Source organism: Aegilops tauschii, chromosome 3 (genome assembly GCF_002575655.3).
Source record: "Aegilops tauschii subsp. strangulata cultivar AL8/78 chromosome 3, Aet v6.0, whole genome shotgun sequence".
NCBI classification, from domain to species: domain Eukaryota; kingdom Viridiplantae; phylum Streptophyta; class Magnoliopsida; order Poales; family Poaceae; genus Aegilops; species Aegilops tauschii.
In genome coordinates, this window is record NC_053037.3 from 333,573,343 (window position 1) to 333,594,848 (window position 21,506).

The window sequence follows — 21,506 nt, forward strand, 5'->3', positions numbered from 1 at the left end:
ATAACTCTCGTTTCAGATTCTTTGCAGGAAAACTCCTCCCTAAATGGGAAGGCCCCTATGTTATCGAGGAGGTTTATCGGTTTGGAGCCATCAAAAAAAATCTGAAGGTACTAACCCGAAGGTTGTCAATGGACAACGAATAAATCATTATATATCAGGTACGCCCATTAATGTTGAAAGTAATATTATCCAAACTTTGACACCGGAAGAACACATAAAAGAGTCCTTCCGGAGCTCCAGAATCGTGAAAATAAGGAGGTACGTGATACGGTAAGTAAACAGACTCCGAAAAATCCACAAAAATATTTTTTATCAGTTTTGGAATATTTAAAAATTTAGGAAATAAAGAAACTTCCAGGAAGCGTACCCTGGTGGGCACAAGACACCATGGCGCGCCAGGCTTTCCTGGCGCGCCCAGGTGGGTTGTGCCCACCTGGGCCACCTTCCGGACTCCGTTTTTCTACCATATGCTTGTCCTCCAAGATAAAAAAATCTATATATACTTCCCGAACCTGTTGATCACTATATCGTGGAGAAATCCTCTGTTCTCTTTTCTTGCTTTTCTCGGTCAGATTTATCAAGCCACGCATCATGTCTTCCTCCTCCTCCAACAACATGGAAGAAGATGCTTGGTTGATGAAGATCGAGCTGAAGAGGGAGGGGCCTACAGACGTCGTCAAGGGAGACAAGAGCAAGGGGGCCATCGTAGATCCCCCTTTGGTGGTAGAACAAGCACTACCTGCAGCGGAGGAAGAGGAAGATATCCTTAAGCCTTACCTTGCTCACCTTACTCCTGCTGAGATTGAAGCCTTTCGCATCATTGAAATAGTTTGCATACAAAATAAGTATCTTACTCGCGAAAATATTCTGCATCAAGAGCATATCATCCATCTCCGGAGCGTCATCCATCGTTTGGAGAATCTCTTGATCCTTAAGGACAAGATCTCTCCTTCATCACCATCATCTTCTTCACCACCAAAAGAGAACTAAGTATCGGGCATGGGCACTCCTCTTGGCTTCCGCCAAGCTTGGGGGAGGTGCCCCGGTATCGTATCATCCCACTATCTTTTTGTCTTTACTTATTTAAGTTCAATCTTGTAACACCCCAAATTTCCAATTTGGAATGTTATACATTAGATCATCATTGCATAGCATATTTCATTGCATTTTGGCAAAATCCTCGAAAATCCTAAGCAACTCAAGGACCCTCGAAGAGAGTTGGGGATTTTTCGCGGTTTTCATATTTGATTTTTATCAAATAATGAAACGAGGATTTTTGGTTTTAATTATTTTTCTCTCTGAAAAATATTTTGTATTAAAATAAATGAGAGGAGAAAATATGACTTCTCCAAAATAATTGAAATATTGGAGGAAAAATATTAAATCAAATATTTGATGTTATTCGGATTTTATTTGCAATTTTAATTGCATTAGAAAATTGCACGTTTTCAAAACTGCATTTTTGGGCCAAGAAAATGTTCATCTCGTTCTAATTATTTTAATTAGACGGCGAAAATTTGTTTTGGCATTTTTGGATTTTTATTTATTTTTCTACCATTTTTTTTAGGTTCGGCGAAATTATTTAAAAAAACGCGCGAGCGCTGACTGGGCCGAAGCCCAGCCGCGCGGCCCAGCCCACCGCCCGAGCTGTCCCCGACGTGGAGACCGCCGCCGCCCGAGTCCCGCTCGTCGCCGCCGCCCCTTGCCCCTCCCCCAAGGCAGCACCGCCCCCCCTCATATATACTCCCCACCTCGCCGCCGCCCTCACCTCACCCCACCCCCGACCCGAAGCCGCCAGGAGCCGCGCTGGAGCCGCCCGACCCCGCCGCCGAAGGAGCTCGCCGCCCGGAGCCCGAACGCCGTCGCCCGTCGCCCCCTCGACGACCCCGCCGCCTCCCGTCGCCTTCCCGCACCCCGCCGCACCCGAAGACCCCGCCGGAGCCCCGTCCCACCTGCCGGAATACCTCGCCGGAGGTATAGCCGAGCCGCCGCCGCCGTGCCGGTTTTTTTTAAATCGTTCGGTTTATTTATTTATTTTCCGAAACCCTAGATTTTTTTTTTAAAATAGATCGGTTTATTTTTTTCTTCGGTTTAGTTAGTTAGTGAATGTTCACCGACCCGTTCATTTTAACGAACGTGTTCGCCGGTTAGTCGCAGTTAACGAACGTCCGTTCGTTTAATCGTTCGTCAGTTTTCTTTTTCGTCGGATTTTCCGCGATTATTCCAGATCGCGATTTCTGATCAGATTTTCGTTCTGGTATATCTTTTAGCTCGTTTATCGGAATCAAGCGATTCAAGCGCCTAGAGTTTCGTCTCGAAATTCTCTTTCCGTTTAATCTATTCAAACAAGTTTTTGCTACTGTAAAATTTGACTTAGATCCAGATTAGTAAACGAAGCTTGTTTCTTTCGCCGTTTGATTTTCGTTGCTTCGTTTGATTCGATCCTTTTTGCAAACCGGAGTTCTTAAGTTGAACTTTCTGTTTAGATCTTTATTTGAGTTTTACCTGTGCATTAGATGAGTGCTTATTGTTTGCTTGTTTGTTTGCGATAGAGTACCCGGAGTGCGCCGCTTGCTACTTCGAATCTCTAGGTTTAACGGATCATCAGCAAGGCAAGTAACACTTTGATCATACTTCTTTTACTACCCGATTTTATTGCATTAGACCAATCCTCAAACATTGCATGATTAGGACCTAATTAAATTGTGGGTATTGGGAAGTAGTTGAGGTAGTACCTATTACCTGTTTGTTATCAAACCTTTGGGAGTTACTTCTACGTTTGCTCATATTGCTATGCTATGCTAGTAGACGTGGATTGGGTTTGAGTGTTACCATGATAGATGTGAGATTTTTAATTAATGGTTAACCTTAAGGTGGCAACTAAAACTCACATCTGGGTGGATTGAGGTACCTGGGTATTCCAGGATTGCCTGTTTTTCTTTTGGACCGTCACCCAGGTTCAAAGGGATGATGAGATTATTCATGCTAGAAACTTCCGTGTGCAGCCACAAGCTATTATGGGCTCTAGCATAGTTGAGTAGGTTACATGATCTCTTGAAGAGGTGGGCTAGCAGATGTAGGGGAAAGTAGGTGTAACTGTCCACCCGGAGTAAAGAGTTATTGTTTCTGAAAGACTGTGTCTCGGTCATCCGTTTCTCAAACATCATGTAGTGTGAGAATCAAGCGGAGGCGATCGAGTCTTGTGGGGAAAAGTGTACAAACCTCTGCAGAGTGTATAAACTAATCATGGTTAGCCGTGTCCCCGGTTATGGACATCTTGAGTATCTAGTACTTGGATTATCATGTGAATCTCATCATGTTACTTTAATTAATATTGTTGGGTTTGATGATGATACTTAATTGGGATTGAGAATGCTGTCAACCATTCTCAATGTTTAACAACCACCATGATAGTTAAATAAAATTTATTCCTTTGCAGTAGGGAAAAATTGGCTTTTCGCAAAACTGTAACCATAGAGCCTTCTACCAGCCATATATGCATGTAGTATAGCATTATTATGTTCATTACTCTCTATGTGTTACATTGCCAGCATATTCCATGTGCTGACCCGTTTTCGGGCTGCAACGTTTCATGTTGCAGACTTTTCAGACGACGAGTAAGGTGCCTTAGGTCGTGGTCTTATACTCAGTGATGCCGTTGGAGTTGATGGACTCACTTATCTTCCAAGTCTTCCGCTGTTATCGTTTTTAGATGGCCTTAAGCCATATTTGTCATACTTATTTCTCTCTTGAGATACTCGATGTAATAAGTGTGTGATTGCTACTCTGTTATAAATCCTCCAAGTATTGTGCGTGTCAGCATTACTGATCCAGGGATGACACTGGTGCACGGTAGATCAGACTATTTGAGGTCTGGTCGCTACAAATCTTTTGCTTTAGATGAATAAAAGTTTAGTTCGATCCTTTCTTCTTTGAGAGTTTGCTTAGTGATCTATCCTTGTAATCGTGTGCAAGTTATATAATAAAGTTTAGTTTGAGTTTTTGCTTGCTTTAGTTTCATGCTGCAAATAAAAGAAAAGAAATAAGAAAGAAAAAGAGAAAGGAAATAAAGGAAGAAAAGATCATATACTAATCTTATGGTAGGTGATGACACCACATAAGGAAAAGTATAAGTAGAAAATTTTATTAGAGATTGACAAACATAGCTTTAGTCAATGATGCAACTCATGAAAGAATTAATAAGGGAAGAGAAGATTCACATATAAATATACAATCCTACAAATCTTTTGTGATTGTGAGCCCTCATCAAAATATTATATGCCAAAATTGTTGACGTTGGACAAGGAAGACAACTTAATGGTTTGTGTTTGTTTATATTCACATAGAAGTCATATTGTCATAGATCCTTTAACATGTGGTGCTTGCCCCTATCTTTGCTAGCCAAAAATTCCGCACTAAGTAGAGATACTACTTGTGCATCCAAAAACCTGTAAACCCAAATCTTATTTTCAAGTGTCCACCATACCTACCTAGGGATTGATCAAGATCCCTCAAGTAGGTTGTCATCGGTGCAAAAAGGCAATAAAAATTGCTTCTAAAAGTGTGAGATCATTTAGCGTAAGAGAAAATTGAGCGTTGCACGAACTTGTGATGGTGAAGAATAAAAGCGACAGTCTGCATAATAAAGGTCGCTATCGCAAGGGGCAATGCAATGTGACGTTCTTTTGCACTAAGGGGTTGAGCATACAAACAAATAAGCGCATGGCAACCTCTGCTTCCCTCTGCGAAGGGCCTATCTTTTACTTTCATATTTACTTTTATGCAAAGAGTCAAAGTTTTCCTTCTATTCCTTTTTATTTTCTCCTTTGGCAAGCATCATGTGGTGAGGAAAGATCTAGGCACATATGTCCAGTTGAATATAGATAGCATGATTTATTATTGTTGACATCATCCTTGAGGTGAATACGTTGGGAGGCGAAACTATAAGCCCCTCTCTTTCTATGTGTCCAGTTGAAACATTTTGCTCATGTGTACGCGGTGAGTGTTAGCAATCATAGAAAACTATATGATGGTTGAGTATGTGGACTTGCCTAAAGGCTCCGATACGTGACCCTTCCTGAAAAGATGATGAATTGTAGTTGCAAAAGTTGACTGAGAACATAGTTTGTTAGTTTTTAATAGAGTTTTTTGCTTTATACTTCATTTGTGTGATGAATTGTTACTTATTCATGAGAGGTATATGATAAAAGTCTTATTTTTATTTTTTTTTGCTATTATAATAATCAACATGATGCTTCTATGTCCGTATTTTGTTTTTATCGACACCTCTCTCTCAAAGCATGTGGACATGTTTTTCGATTTCGGTTTTCGCTTGAGGACAAGCGAGGTCTAAGCTTGGGGGAGTTGATACGTCCATTTTTCATCATGTTTCCTTACTGTTATTTATAATGTTTTTATCCATAATAATGCTTTTTGGAGTAATTCTAATGCCTTTTATCTCATAATATGCAAGGTATACACAAAGAGGGAGAATTCCGGCAGCTGGAAATCTGGACCTGGAAAAGCTACGCCAGGCTACCTATTCTGCACAACTCCAAACAAGCTGAAACTTCACAGAGATTTTTTATGGAATATTTGAGGAATATTGGAGCAAATAACTACCAAAGGGGGCCCACCAGGTGGGCACAACCCACCTGGGCGCGCCAGGGAGCCTGGTGAGTTGTGCTCATCCAGGCCCACCTCCGGTGCCCATCTTCTGGTATATAGGTCATTTTGACCTAGAAAAAAATGAGGAGAGGACTTTCAGGACGGAGCGCCGCCGTCTTGAAGCGGAACTTGGGCAGGAGCATTTTTGCCCTCCGGCGGAGCGATTCCGCCGGGGGAACTTCCCTCCCGGAGGGAGAAATCATCGTCATCATCATCACCAACAACAAATCTCCCATCTTGGGGAGGGCAATCTCCATCAACATCTTCAACTGGACCATCTCATCTCAAACCCTAGTTCATCTCTTGTGTTCAATCTTGTTACCGGAACTATAGATTGGTGCTTGTGGGTGACTAATAGTGTTGATTACATCTTGTAGTTGATTACTATATGGTTTATTCGGTGGAAGATTATATGTTCAGATCCAATATGCTATTTAATACCCCTCTGATCTTGAGCATGATTATTATTTGTGAGTAGTTACTTTTGTTCTTGAGGTCACGGGAGAAATCATGTGAATTTGATATGTGTTCGATATTTTGATAGTATGTATGTTGTAATTCCCTTAGTGGTGTCATGTGAACGTCGACTACATGACACTTCACCATATTTGGGCCTAAGGGAATGCATTGTGGAGTAGCAATTAGATGATGGGTTGCGAGAGTGACGGAAGCTTAAACCCCAGTTTATGCGCTATACCGTAAGGGACCGATTGGATCCAAAAGTTTAATGCTATGGTTAGAATTTATTCTTAATACTTTTTTCATAGTTGCGGATGCTTGCGGGAGGGTTAATCATAAGTAGGAGGCTTGTTCAAGTAAGAACATCACCTAAGCACCGGTCCACCCACATATCAAATTATCAAAGTACCGAACACGAATTAAACCAACATGATGAAAGTGACTAGGTGAAATTCCCGTGTACCCTCAAGAACGATTTGCTTATTATAAGAGACCGTTTTGGCATGTCCTTTGCCTCAAAAGGATTGGGCTACCTTGCTGCACTTTTGTTACTACTATCGTTACTTGCTCGTTACAAATTATCTTGCTATCAAACTACTCCGCTACTTACAATCTCAGCACTTGCAGACATTACCTCACTAAAAACCACTTGTCATTTCCTTCTGCTCCTTGTTGGGTTCGACACTCTTACTTATCCAAAAGAGCTAAAGTTGATCCCCTATACTTGTGGGTCATCACACATACACAAAGAGGAGATACAAGGATCCAAATCCAACACAAGAGGGTACAAAGGGTAGCTAGTTCATCCCAATCCTTGAAGGAGAGAGGTCTTTAATCCTAGGAGGATCTTCCCATGAAGGGGTCTTGAATCCACTTGGGGGATCTTCTCACACGGAGGCCTTGAGCTCCATGGGAGAGGTAAGTGGATGAGCAAAGCTCTATCTCTATCTTGAGCTAATCCTTTGCTAACCCTAAAACATGGGCAGAGGAGGAGTATATATAGTCTAGGGGTAGGTAGAGGTACATGGGCCTCGGCCCAAGTCATGCACACACGCACGGTCCGGATGATCCGGACTCTGGGGGTCCAAATGATCCGGGCGGTCGCCCGGATCATCCGGTTGTGTCATTGCAGCCATCGTTGGTCCGGATGTCCGGGTCGGCGTTCAGATGCCCGGGTGGGTTCGGATGATTCGACTTCGTTTGGAGGCGTGCTGTGGTCGTCGGGCACATTACCCGGATCTTCTGGAATGAGGCCCGGATTGTCCGGGCTTCGTCCAAATCATCCGGGTAAGTCGTGTCTTGCTCCATTTCTTCTTCGTCTTCGCGTTCTTCTCCCTCCGTCGTTCGGCCTTGCTACTCGGCTTCTCCATGGCTGGTTCCTTGGTACCTGAGTATGCAAAGTGTCTCCGTTTGAGGTAGTAGTCATGTCTCATGTGATTCAAAAGGGAGTTGCGAGAGGAAAGGTGTCACCTCGGTCTCGAGAGCTCTTGTATGTGCTTGTGTCATCGGTCCAGTTGGCACTTGGGGAGACGAAGGTAGGTCCATGAGGATGACCGTGGGATGCTCCGCATCACGGTCTCCTATGGCGACGGGGATGGAGTTGTCGACTGACGGCTCGGCGACGCATTTGCATAGAGGGGCAGTAACGGATGAGATCCATAGCAAGGGAAAGAGAGATAGGGTGAGGGGAGAGAAAGAGAGTTGAGGGAGGAGGAGCTGGGAGGAGGGGGCGTCATTAGGAGGTGTCCTTGCCGAGCAGCCCAATGCACCAAGCACCTCTTGCACCCTCACCCTTCTCCCCTAGCAAGCTCTCTCACTGCCGCGACCGCGGACACCATCAACGCCCTGGAGGTGGTTGGTAACAAGGCCCTCGCTCCAACCGTGCAACAACAGCGCCCGCCCCAGCACTCGAATAGAAGGACGTCGAGGACAGCAGGGCGGTGTTGTACTTCTTCCTCACGTGCAGCGACGTGCAATTGTCCATCATGGCTTACAAGGTGTGGCGGGGGTATTGGGGTCATGCACGTGCGCGGTCGCCGTCGCGCTCCGGCAGCTCAACAGGCTCTTCAGTTGCTCCCAGATGATGCCAGACGCCCAGGGGCCACGACTTGGAGCCGGTGCGGCGATGTCGTGCGTGGTGGTCCTTGGACACAGCGAGCTTGGCCTTGGCGCCGATGATGGCCGCGGCCGGAGCGGGGCTTTTCTTAGGCGTCCCGACGATCGGGCCAGAGCAATTAGTGAAGTAATGCGTCCTTGCGAGTAGGCCTGTAGCAATTGGTGAAGTAATCAAACCGATTAGCATTCATCATTGGTGTTTTCTTTATCACGGTCAATTTTTCTGGTGCGGTGATTTTTACGATGAAATGTAATGTAGTGGTTTGCTGCTAATGACATTGTGGTGGTTTTTTGCATACTCTCACTAACGACACATGCATCACATTCCGAGATGAACCATTTTAGTGGGATCACGCACCGTCCGGAGAGCAGAGAACACAAGAGAATTCCTTTTTCTCGTGTAGAATAAAGTGAGCTGAGCCCTATAAAACATCACTCTTTCATCCCTGTCCACAAGAAAGAAATCCAGAACCCGATGAAGTAGAGATTTAGCGCACCAGGTCAAACAACCGAAAAACCGTCTCGCCAGCCCTGTATAAAGAGCAAGACCCGGCAAACTTGTCTCCCAAACCAACAATCCCGATCCCCATCCCCAAGAAATTAAACCTCAACAAACCCCTCCCATGTCCGACCACCACCTCGCCGGCGACCACCACTCCTCCGCGGCGAGCACCGCCACCACGGCCCTCGGGACCCTGCTGCTCCTGCCGTCGGAGCTCCTCCACGAGATCCTCATCCGCCTCGCGCTCCCGGAGCTGCTCCGCGTCCGCTCCGTCGCCCGTCCCCTGTCCCACCTCATCTCCTCCCCGGACTTCCGCCGCTTCTACCACCTGTCCTCCGTCTCGTCCGGCCCCGCCCCGGCCGCCGCGTGGCTCCTCGTGTTCAAGAAGCTCCCGCCCCGCGGCGCCGCGCTACGGGGCTTCCACGGGCCGTCCGGCCGCTGGTTCCGCATCCCCGTCTCGGACATCATCTCCCCCGCCGTGCCCCCGGGAGAGGACCTCTACTTCCTCGCCGCCTCCGGCAGCTCCTTCCTGTTCGCCGCCAACGGCCGCCGCGAGCTCGTGGTGGTTGACCTCTCGGCCCAGTCGGCCCGCCGGCTCCCGCCGTCCCCGCTCGGCCCCCGCGGCACCTCGTCCTGGCGTCGCTTCGGCCTCAAGCTCGTGGCCGATCCCCCCGGATCAAGCCAGTTTAGGTACACGTCCTTTTCTTTCGGTGGAGGACTCTGGAAATCCTCTTTTATTTTCTTTGTAAAAAACAGCACTAACCTTGACGATGATGATACGTTTCAACTTTCTTTTTTTTTCCTCTCCAACAAGGTTTCTCTTCGCCGAGATGGTGAACAACACGCCCGTTCTCTTCGAGTACCAGTCTGACACCGACGCGTGGCAGTCATCGGAGGCGGTGCTGGCAAATGGTCCCGCCGCACCGGCAGGTCCCGACGGGGACGGCACGTACCTGTGCGCTGCCCACGCCGGGCCGGACTGCGTGATGGTGTACTCAGGCCCGGGCGTCGACAGACCGGTCTTCTTTCGGCCGGGGTTCCCGCACAACCCGAACGCCGGCGGCCACGGTGATCGGCTCCACGTGTACGGCGACGGCAGCGCCGTGGTGGTCCGATCAACGGTGATCGATGAGCCGAGCCGGACTCGGGTGAAGTTGGTGGCGGGTGTGGACCTGTATGGGCTCGGGCCGGAGGTCGGGGGTGACTGGCAGCTGGTGTCCACGGTGCCGGGCGAGCTCATCGAAGGGTTCAGGAAGCCGTACGCCGTGATGACGGGGCTGCTGGCGGAGAGGGAGGGCGTCTTGAGGCTGGTGCTCATCTCCAACTGCAGGGGCGCGTGGGACCTCGTGTGGCTGTCGTACGACCGCGCGCGCGGCGAGTGGAGGTGGGTGCCCGTGCCGGACTGGGGCGGCGCCAAGGGCCTCAACATGGCCGGCATCGCCGTGTCGTCCACCTTCTCGCGTCTCTGGCCGCCGGCGCCAACCATCTGCCGCTGAACCGGACCGTCTCGGCCGTACGTGTTGCTTGTGTCTGTACGTACAGTGGGCAAGGTAGCGTGTGGGATTATTGTTCATGGGAGAGGTGTTTGGCCAGGCGTGGCAACAAAGGCCCCCACGATCATCCGAGTGGTACCTTCTCTGTTCTCCCCTCCATGCCGCTGGGGCCGTCGACATGATCCTGTGTGATAGCTTGGTTGATGCGGACAAGTGATGGCGTGAGTGTGTTAGATAAGGAGTGGTGTGTCCGTGTTCATAAATCTGGTATGTGCCTTCCTAAGAAAAAAAATACGGTATGTACCTAGAAAATCGTGTATCTTTCGTGTTCACGTCCGGGGGCCAAGAGAGAACGTGCTATGCTATCAGTTACTGTCTACTAAGGGCATCTCTAATGACGACCCATAAATTTTATCCCGCATCCGACCGTGAACAGAGTCCCGCATCCGGCCGTGAACAGAGGATCAATCCGCGGACACGGATGTGGAAGGGCGTCTTTCAAGCTGCTTCCATACATGTCAACAATTTTATAAACCAACCGGACGAAGTTCGTGCAAACACGGCGGATTTTATATAAACCGAACGCTATTCATGTAAACACAGTAGATTTTCATTACATTTCAAACAAAAGAAATTCCAGCAGCTGCCGGCGTCCAAGCCCTTGTTGTTCCCTTCCTTGGACTGCCTCCTCTATCCGACGTCTCTATGAGCACCGGCGATAAGACCGATGAAGTGAAGTTGCGGTCTCCGGCAAGGAAGATAGAACACGGGAGACGGACCAGCCCACATGGGACACAAGGTCTTGCTGCCTCTCGTGCCCTACTCATTCTCGGAGGAGTCCCCGCCTTGTCCGTCACTGATGGACGTCAGGTCCACGATGGAAATGGTGGCGCTTGCGCTGTCGTCGTCCCACCAGGCCGCCTGATAGTTCGTCGACGGTGCGTAGGAGGCGGCGTTGTTCTCCTTCGCGGTCGCCTGGAGGCGCGGCGGCTGCTTCTTGGCGAGCAGCGGCTTGAGCGCGGACGGCCTCGTAGATCCCACCCTGCTCCGCGACGAAGTTGGGGTTCGCCACGGCCTCCTCGCTCCAGGAAGAACATGTTGTACCGATGTTCATCCTGCACCAGCCGGCGTGCACAGGTGCGGGCTCCGGTGCGGTGTCGTCGGAGCCCGTCTCCACCGTGGAGTCGTCCTCATCATCGGAGACCTCGGGCGAGTTGGACGGCAAGCTGGCCTTGATCCTCATGGCACGGCGGCTCTGCCAGGCAGCCGCAAGGGCGGCCACCTCCTGCTTCATCTCCGTGGAAAGGCTCTCCCACAGAGATTCACCGCCTACAGTCATCGCAGATGGGGTACAAGGGAGGAGGATGTGGAGCGGCTTGTGTTGTGGTGTGGAGTTAGCTGGGTATGGCCGCCTTTAAATAGGGGACTCCGGTGAGGCCAGGTGTCCGTGTTCGTCAATGCACGACGCCGAAGTGGGTTTCTTGGCTAGCGGACCTTCTTAATGATGGCATACAGACGGACAGGGCATTGAACGGGCGTGGTAGATATCCGTTTCGTCCCGTCCAGTAATGCATCTCCAGCATTGAATTGGTGCGGACATCGAGGACGCGTCACGGGCAGCGCCCTCGGCCGGCGCGCCGCTTCAATGCTGGAGGCAATGAGAGGTCGCGTCCGCTCTGCAGCCGGCTTCAATGTGAAGCGGCCGCTCCACATTGGCATGAATACGGGCAGCTGGCGCTGGGCGGGAACGCGCGCGGGCGAGCGAGGTGGGGGTTTGGGTGGGCCGGGGCAGTCAGAAGCGGGCATGGGTGATGTCCGGACGCCAGAAAAGTACTCCCCCTCGTTTGTCTTCGGTTTGCGGGGGAAAGTGCGTCCGGACCATCCCGCGGACCGATGCAGGACCGCATTGGATGGCACAACACATTCGGATCACACGGCCCGGACGTATGCGAGCGGTTTGAGGGTCGTTGTTGGAGATGCCGCTAACCTCTAGAACAGACACATTATTCGTCCACAGACGTGTCCATGAACACATATATAAGAGTGAGCCATCCAACCGTAAATGTCTGTACAGATCAGCCATCCGTCATTTCAAATACATAGCCATGAGCAAATTAGAGTACGATGTTAATGGAACTTGGGCATGATAAAAAGACGTGGATGTTCATAATTTTTACATGTGCCCGACCACAAAAGTTTGAGTCCATGCAAAAAATAGCATTTTGAGGTTAATATTCTTCTCGGCCGTAGTCATCAAGATGTTAAACATCTCCACCTTCTTTTCCTCCTTGACATCGTAGCGCTTGAACATGACTCCTCCTTCGCCAAGATGTTCTCAAACCTTCTTGCTTCTCCTTCATCTTGGTTGTCTCCCCTTCTTGCTTCTCCTTCTCCTCCCACTTCTTTCTTCGGAACCCCCTTTTAACCGTTTTATGCGGCTCTTTTCTTTGGTCGGCTGGACACCGATTTGTCTTCATCGGCGATGTCAGCGGTCTTAATGGAATTGGCAATGGATAGTTGCCACTAATGTTGCGCATTCAACTTCAACCAACAATGCATGAGGACGAAGATCTTCTTCTACACCTTCAAATACAGTGTGCATGCACGGAAAGTCTAGCAAACAAAGACATTGCCAACAAAGTGCGCATATCCAGCCAAATGACCAACACATGGAGTATATCCGGCCAACAAGTTGCATATTCGGTAAAATAACCAACACACAGAACGACTTACTTGCTCATAGATTTGTGCACCACTTGGCTATCGGTTGAGTAGTTTTTTTATGTGGCCGCAATACTTGCTCTGAAAGCACAAGTGCTCCCTGGGTGATTTTGGTAATTAATGTCAACATATCTCTTGTTGGACTAATAGTCTTATCTAGTATATTTCAAATAAGTTCAACAGTGGCGTGGCAAGGACAATAGGATTGTGGACCCCTTAAAAATGCTAAGGACAAGGATTGGCAAAAGCTCAAGACACTTCATCTTTATTTAAGTGATCCGAGATCACATTGAGTCCATAGGAAAGCCAATACTATTAAAAGGGGATGAAGTGTTGCTTAATAGTCTTGTTGCTCAAGTGCTTAGTGATATTGCTCCAAAACCCTCAGCCACTTTCTCTATCCAAATATGTAAACCCTAATTCCCAACTCGGCCCCACCGATATTTCCTACCCGGAGCCACCGAGTTCACCTAGACTTAGCCACTGCCAAAACCCTCACAATTCGGTTCCACCGATATGGATCCCGGTCCCACCGAGATGGCCTTGCCGATGCTCTGTGACTTGTTGCATTCACTTCGCTCTCACCGAGATGTTGCAGTCGGTCGCACCGAGTTGGTTTGACTGATTCTCTGTTGCCTTATTGCTTCACTTCGGTCTCACCAAGATGATGCAATCGGTGTCACCGAGTTGAGGTTAGCCCTAGGCCCTAGCACATCGGTCCCACCGAGATTCCTAACATTCATATTTTTGTATAGATCGGTGCCACCGAGTTTACTGATCGGTGCCACCGAGATGGGTCAAAAGTGTGTAACGGTTGGATTTTGTGTGGAGGCTATATATACCCCTCCACCCCCTCTTACTAAATAAGAGAGCCATCGGAACGTGCCTACACTTTCACCATACATTTTCTGAGAGAGAACCACCTACTCATGTGTTGAGATCAAGAGATTCCGTTCGTACCATTTGAACCTTGATTTCTAGCCTTCCCTAAGTTGCTTTCCACTCAAATCCTTCTTCCACCATAACCAAATCTGTGAGAGAGAGTTGAGTGTTGAGGAGACTATCAGTTGAAGCACAAGAGCAATGAGTTCATCATCAACACACCGTCTATTACCTGTTGGAGAGTGGTGTCTCCTAGATTGGTTAGGTGTCGCTTGGGAGCCTCCGACAACATGTGGAGTTGAACCAGGAAGTTTGTAAGGGCAAGGAGATCGCCTACTTCGCGAAGATCTATCGAGTGAGGCAAGTCCTTCGTGGGTGATGGCCATGGTGGGATAGACAAGGTTGCTTCTTCGTGGACCCTTCGTGGGTGGAGCCCTCCGTGGACTCGCGCAACTGTTACCCTTCATGGGTTGAAGTCTCCATCAAAGTGGACGTATGATAGCACCACCTACCACGCCAAAAATTCTCCACGTCTCCATTGCGTTTGCACACTCTATTCCCACCCCTTACATTCTCGCACTTGCATGCTTTACTCTTTCGCTGCTCATACTCTTGCTATGCTTGTGTAAAATGTATTGTGTGCCCATTAATATGTGCTAAACTCAACCTTAACTTGAAGAAACTAAAAACTGCCACTTTTACTTGTTAAGGGTCTAGTCACCCCCCTCTAGACCCCTCTTCTCGATCCTTGCAATTGGTATCAGAGCATTGGTTTTCATTGCTTTGGTTTAATCGCCATTGGAGGAAGATGAATGAGTCTACGTTCGGGAGTATTAGACGTAGAGTGCGTATTCTTGATGGGGAGTTTTATGGTTCATGGAAAAACGAAATGCTTGAGATCTTCAATGAATATAATTTGAGCAAGTATATTCTTTGTCCTTATGTGCCTCCTATTGATCCTTTGCATCCTACCCCCAATGAGTATCTTGACATGGTTTGCAATATTAGAACGGTTGATCTTATCATTAGAGGCTTACCTAGAAATGTGTTTGTTTGCTTACCTACCTTTGAATGCACGTACACCATATGGAAATATCTTGAGGAACGCTTTCCAAATTACTCTTTGCAAAATCTAATGAAATTCTTCAAAAGTCCATTGCTTTTCAAAAGATGAAACCTAGTGATCCCAAGTTTGATGAATGCCTATTTGAGCTCCGTGATCTTATGCGTGCTAAGGGTGACGTTGGAACCATTAGCGACATTATCATGGAAACCATTAGAATTCATCAACTTGCACATTGTCATGGTCATAAATCTAACGAATCACTTGACCTAGGTGATGATCATATACATGATGATGGTGGTGATATTGAGCATGGTTATTATGATGAAGACGAAGAGAATGATATTGATTATGAGAAGACTATGAGAAATATCATGGCTAATCTTCGTGACTATATGGCCGGAGGAAAAGAGTGGATTCTTGATAGTGGATGTACCGATCACATGACCAGAGATAAAGACATGTTCCGTGAGCTTGCCAAAAATGATGGACCATGCAAGTATGTAACTTTTGGAGACAACTCCAAGGGTAAGGTACTTGGCCTTGGTAAGGTGGCCATATCCAATGATAGCTCCATTCAAAATGTTATGCTTGTTGAATCTCTTGGTTACAATCTTCTTTCCGTATCTAGACTAGCCGACTTTGGTTTTAATGTTCTATTTACCGAAGTAGATTGCCAAGTGTTTCATTGAGATAATCATAATATGGTCTTTATCGGTACTCGTAGAGGTGATCTATACATTATTGATTTCACTAAAAGAGCCAAACCTCATACTTGTTTAATTGCAAAATCTTCTAAAGGTTGGTTATGGCATAGAAGATTAGAACATGTTGGCATGCAAAATCTTGACAAACTTATTAAAGATGATCGTATCCTTGATGTTAAAAATGTTATATTTGACAAGGATAGACTTTGTAGTGCGTGTCAAGCAGGAAAACAAGTTGGAGGAGGCCATCCCATGAAGAACATCATGACCACGAGAAGACCACTTGAGCTACTTCATATGGACCTCTTCAGTCCCAATGCTTATAAGAGCCTTGGTGGTAACTCTTTTGTTTGGTCATTGTTGATGATTTTTCCAGATTCACGTGGGTGTTGTTTCTTGATGACAAATCACGGGTCCAAAAGATCTTCAAGAACTTTGCAAAGAAGGCCCAAAATCAATTTGAAGTGAAGATCAAGAAGGTTCGAAGCAATAACGGAACGGAGTTCAAGAACGCTAATGTGGATACCTTTCTTGACAAAGAAGGGATTTCACATGAGTTCTCAGCTACGTACACACCTCAACAAAATGGAGTCGTTGAGAGGAAGAACCGGACTCTTATTGAGATGGCAAGAACGATGCTTGATGAATACAAGACGCCAAGACACTTTTGGGCGGAAGCAGTTGAAACAGCCCATCATGCTACAAATCGACTATATCTTCACAAGCTTCTTGGTAAAGCGGCATACAAGCTACTCACTGGTAACAAACCCCAAGTTGGATACTTTTGAGTATTCGGCTCAAAGTGCTAGATTCTTGATAAGCATCGTCGTTTGAAATTTTCTCCTAAATCTCATGAAGGTTTTCTACTCGGTTACGGCTCAAACTCTCGCACTTACCGTGTCTACAACAATTTCACCCGAAAGGTTGAAGAGACGGTAGATGTGAAGTTTGACGAATCTAACGGCTCGCAACTAGAGCAATTGACAATTGATGTAGGGGGCAAAGACCCTTCAGAAGCAATTCCGGATTTGTCTATTGGCAAGATTCCCCCAATGGAGGTGAAGGAGAGCACTTCGTCCATTCAAGTGGAAGCATCAACTTCACATCAAGGTGAACCACAAGTTTGACATGGAGGCATCCACAAGTGGAACACGTCAAGACGAAGGAAATGAGGAAGTATGTCAAGATGATCCACCTTGACCTCCTTCTCCACCTCCACAAGCGAATGACAACGCCACCAACAATGAAGAAGAAGAAGAAGAAGAAGATGATGATGATGATGATGATGATGTTCCACCACAACCCAAGCAAAAGCTCTCACGAGTTAGAGCAAGAGTCCCAAAGAATCATCCCGTTGAACAAATCCTCGACGACATCAACACCGGGAGAATCACTCGCTCTAAAATTCGTTTGGCTAACTTTTGTGAACATTGCACATTCATTTCTAGTATTGAACCTATGAAGGCGGAGGAAGCCCTTGAGGACCCGGATTGGATAAATGCTATACACGAAGAGCTCCAGAACTTTGAAGGGAATCAAGTGTGGACATTGGTAGAAAATCCCAAGGATGATCAAAACATTATTGGTACAAAATGGGTGTTCCGAGGTAAGCAAGATGAGGATGGACAAGTTGTACGCAACAAGGCTCGTCTCGTTGCTCAAGGCTACACTCAAGTCGAAGGTATGGACTATGGTGAGACATATGCCCCCGTTGCTAGACTTGAGTCCATTTGCATTTTACTTGCTTATGCCAATCACCATGATATCACTTTATACCAAATGGGTATTAAAAGTGCTTTTCTAAATGGTGAAATTGAGGAGGAAGTTTATGTTAAACAACCTCCCAGCTTTGTTAATCCCAAGAAACCTAATCATGTCTACAAACTTCACAAAGCTCTTTATGGTCTTAAACAAGCACCTAGAGCTTGGTACAAATGCTTAACTAAGTTTCTTAATGCGAAGGGATTTGAAATTGGGAAAATTGATTCAACTCTTTTAACAAAAAGGGTTGATGGAGAATTCTTTGTGTCCCAAATTTGTGTCAATGATATCATATTCGGTTCTACTGACCCCCATTTTAGTGAAAAGTTTGGAAGGGTAGTGTCGGAGAAGTTTGAGATGTCTATGATTAGTGAACTCAAATTCTTCCTTGGCTTGCAAATCAAGCAAACTAAGGAAGGTACGTACCTTTGTCTCACAAACAAAGTATACCAAGGATCTTTTCAAGAAGTTCAACATGCAAGAAAGCAAAGGTATGAAAACACCCATGCCTACTAGTGGACATCTTGACTTGACTAAGGATGGCAACCCGGTTGACCAAAAGGTTTACCGATCTATGATTGGTTCATTATTATATCTTTGTGCCTCCCGTCCCGATATTATGCTAAGTGTGTGCATGTGTGCATGATATCAAGCTGCTCCTAGAGAATGTCATCTTAAGGCCGTGAAAAGGATAGTGAGATGTTTGATTCATACACCAAATTTTGGCATTCGGTACCCTAAGAGGTCATCTTTTGATCTTGTTCGCTATTCCAACTCGGACTATGCCAGTGACAAGGTTGATAGGAAGTCCACTTCAGGTACATGTCAATTTCTTGGTAGATCCCTTGTCTCTTGGTCTTCCAAGAAACAAAACTCGGTATCATTATCCACCGCCGAAGTGGAATACATTACCGCGGGATCATGTTGTGCTCAATTACTTTGGATGACCCAAACTCTTAAAGATTATGGGATACATGTGAGAAATGTTCCATTGCTATGTGACAATGAGAGTGCTATTAAGATTGCTCACAATCTCGTGCAACATTCTCGAACTAAGCATATTGAAGTTCATCATCATTTTATTCGAGATCATGTTGCTAAAGGAGACCTTAATCTTAAGCATGTTCGTACCGACAAGCAATTGGAGGATATCTTCACCAAACCTCTTGATGAGAAGATATTTTGTCATTTGAGAAGTGAATTGAACATCATTGATGCCTCAAATTTGGAGTAGAAACTCTTTTGGATACATGCAGGGCATGAGCTTATGTGACTAATCCTTGATATTTCTCTTATGATGAAGATCATTTATCTTGGATATATTTGCACCCTTGTATGGTATCTAACTATTGTAGGTACTTAGATGAGCCTCATTCCGCAAGATTGCAAACCACTCACACCTTGAGCAATCTTGTCATGACCAAGTATCTATGCTTTGGTTGGTGAAATCAAGGAAGCATGAACACATTCAACATATCCTTTGAAGATTTCTATATGATGAACTTCACGCCTGTCAATTTAGATACACAAGTGCTATTCCTTGCAAGACTAACCCATCTAGGAAGATGAGCTTCAAAATCCAAGGGATGCTCCCAACTCTTGATGGACAAATTCAACATTGAGCATCCACCACGAGTTCAACTACATGATCAAATTCAATAACAAACCCAAGGTGTGTCTTTCCATCTTAGAGAAGCTTTGCTCCAAGACATGATCCAAAGCAACTCAACAAGATGAGAAAACATTGAAATGCTTAATTGAAAAATGGCAACCCCATTTTGAGCTTAATGATGAGTATGACCTATAATCAAGTGATCCCACTTGACTCCTAAGTCAATATACACTAACATAGGTGACTATGTTGCCGACTATCTCTAGATGAAGTTCTCTAGTGTTCCCCTTCTTAGTTGCATTTTCTTTGCATTTCTCTTGCTAGAGTGAATCTCTTTTTCTTTAACAAAACAAATTCATGTAGATCCTTCTCTTTTCTATTTCTCTGTCAGTTTCTCTAAGTTTTAATTCATTGCAAACTTTCTCAAATTCCTTGAAAATCCTTGTGAAATTTCATTTGCAAGTGAGCTGAGTTGACAAAATCTTTCCTCTGCATTGAACTCGGTTCCACCGATCCAAGCCTATCGACCAAACCAAAACACAAGTACTACTTGTACACAGTTCATCGGTTCAACCGAAATGGACTAACTCGGTCTCTCTGATATCCTCTGTCTGTGGCTGCCTCATCTCGGAGTCACCGACCAATATGAATTGGTGTCACCGATTTCACTGCTGAGAAAACATTTTGTCATCTTACATTGATAATTTGCTTTCAGCTTCACTCAATCATTCTTTCCCTCTACCTGCATCTTAAGCCGCATTCTATTGAATTGTGTCTCTCAAGGACCACACTCACTTGACTCATATCCACGAAGGCTACCCTTCTTGGAAATTGATGTCAAAGGGGGAGAGAGAGAGCACATCAAAGCTTATCCTTACAGAACTAGTCTAAGAAAGGAAGAGAGATGCACTTTCATAAGAGAAGAGAATTTGCATGTCTTTAAGAGGGGAAAGACATTTAAGTTATTTCATTTGAGCCTTTATCTGCTCTGATTCATTTCTGTTTATCTGCTCTGATTCTTTTCTGATCTGATTTTATCTTACCTTACCTTCTCCCATTATCCAATACTAGATTCAGGCGGGAGAGGAAGTCCATGCTTAGGGGAGAAAAATCCTTGGAAATTCATCGTAAATTCTTAACTCTTTGGGGGTATGTACATATTCAATAGAAGTATTCACTTTGTGATACTATCCCATTATATGCCATCCTAGTCTTGGTACTCTTGTGGGTCTTAAAGTCTCTTTCTTGAAGTTCTCTTGTGTTTCCTAACCCTATTTTCTCAAGCTTGCTTCTTCAAGAGTCAGTTCAAGGACCACAAGGTAAGTATATGCATCTCACTCATGGGCATGATGATCTCTTGGTTTTTGCACATATTGTTTGCAAGAGGGAATCATAAACATGAAGGTACATTTCTCATTACTTTTCACTTTGATGCATATAGTCAAGATACATGTAGCTTATTGTTTACTCTGCCATGTTGTGCATTCACATGTCTTCTAAGTCTATCATTGCATGGCTGCACACATGTAGGGGGATCCTATGCAAGTTACATGTTCCTCCAAAGCTTTATGTACTACTCATCATATCATTAATTGAAGCTTTGATGTATGTTGTCATCAATTACCAAAAAGGGGGAGATTGAAAGCACAAGTGCTCCCTGGGTGATTTTGGTAATTAATGTCAACATATCTCTTGTTGGACTAATAGTTTTATCTAGTATATTTCAGATAAGTTCAACCGTGGCGTGGCAAGGACAAGAGGATTGTGGACCCCTTCAAAATGCTAAGGACAAGGATTAGCAAAATCTCAAGACTCTTCATCTTTGTTTAAGTTATCCAAGATCACATTGAGTCCATAGGAAAGCCAATACTATTAAAAGGGGATGAGGTGTTTCTTCATGGTCTTGTTGCTCAAGTGCTTAGTGATATTGCTCCAAACCCTCACCCACTTTCTCTATCCAAATATGTCCAAACCCTAATTCCCAACTCGACCCCACCGATATTTCCTACCCGGAGCCACCGAGTTCACCTGGACTTAGCCACTGCCAAAACCCTAACAATTCGGTTCAACCGATATGGACCTCCGTCCCACCAAGATGGCATTGCCAGCGCTCTCTCGGTCTCACCTAGATGTTGCAATCGGTCCCACCGAGTTGGCTTGACTGATTCTTTGTTGCCTTATTGCTTCACTTCGGTCTCACCGAGATGATGCAATCGGTGCCACCGAGTTGAGGTTTGCCCTAAGCCCTAGCACATCGGTCCTACCGAGTTGTTTCCGTCGGTCCCACCGAGATTATAACGTTCATATTTTTTACAGATCGGTGCCATCGAGATGGGTCAAAAGTGTGTAACGGTTGAATTTTATGTGGAGGCTATATATACCCCTCCACCCCCTCTTACTAAGTAAGAGAGCCATCAGAACGTGCCTACACTTTCGCCATACATTTTCTGAGAGAGAACCATCTACTCATGTGTTGAGATCAAGAGATTACATTCCTACCATTTGAACCTTGATTTCTAGCCTT

At 45.9% G+C, this 21,506-nt stretch overlaps 1 protein-coding gene across 1 annotated transcript; it reads left to right on the forward strand.

Annotated features, from left to right (window-relative positions):
• The first annotated feature begins 8,697 nt into the window (after positions 1-8,697).
• Positions 8,698-10,548, forward strand: LOC109741293 (uncharacterized). Its single transcript, XM_020300369.4, has 2 exons — positions 8,698-9,433; positions 9,558-10,548. The coding sequence occupies exons 1-2, from the start codon at positions 8,865-8,867 to the stop codon at positions 10,237-10,239; spliced, it is 1,251 nt and encodes a 416-aa protein (XP_020155958.1). The 5' UTR covers positions 8,698-8,864; the 3' UTR covers positions 10,240-10,548.
• The last annotated feature ends 10,958 nt before the right edge of the window (positions 10,549-21,506 follow it).

Excerpts from the sequence above, each read along its gene's own strand:
- LOC109741293 (XM_020300369.4), top strand. The coding sequence starts at position 8,865 with ATGTCCGACCACCACCTCGCCGGCGACCACCACTCCTCCGCGGCGAGC. Across the intron at positions 9,434-9,557 it reads CCCGGATCAAGCCAGTTTAG|GTTTCTCTTCGCCGAGATGG; the intron begins GTACACGTCCTT and ends CTCTCCAACAAG.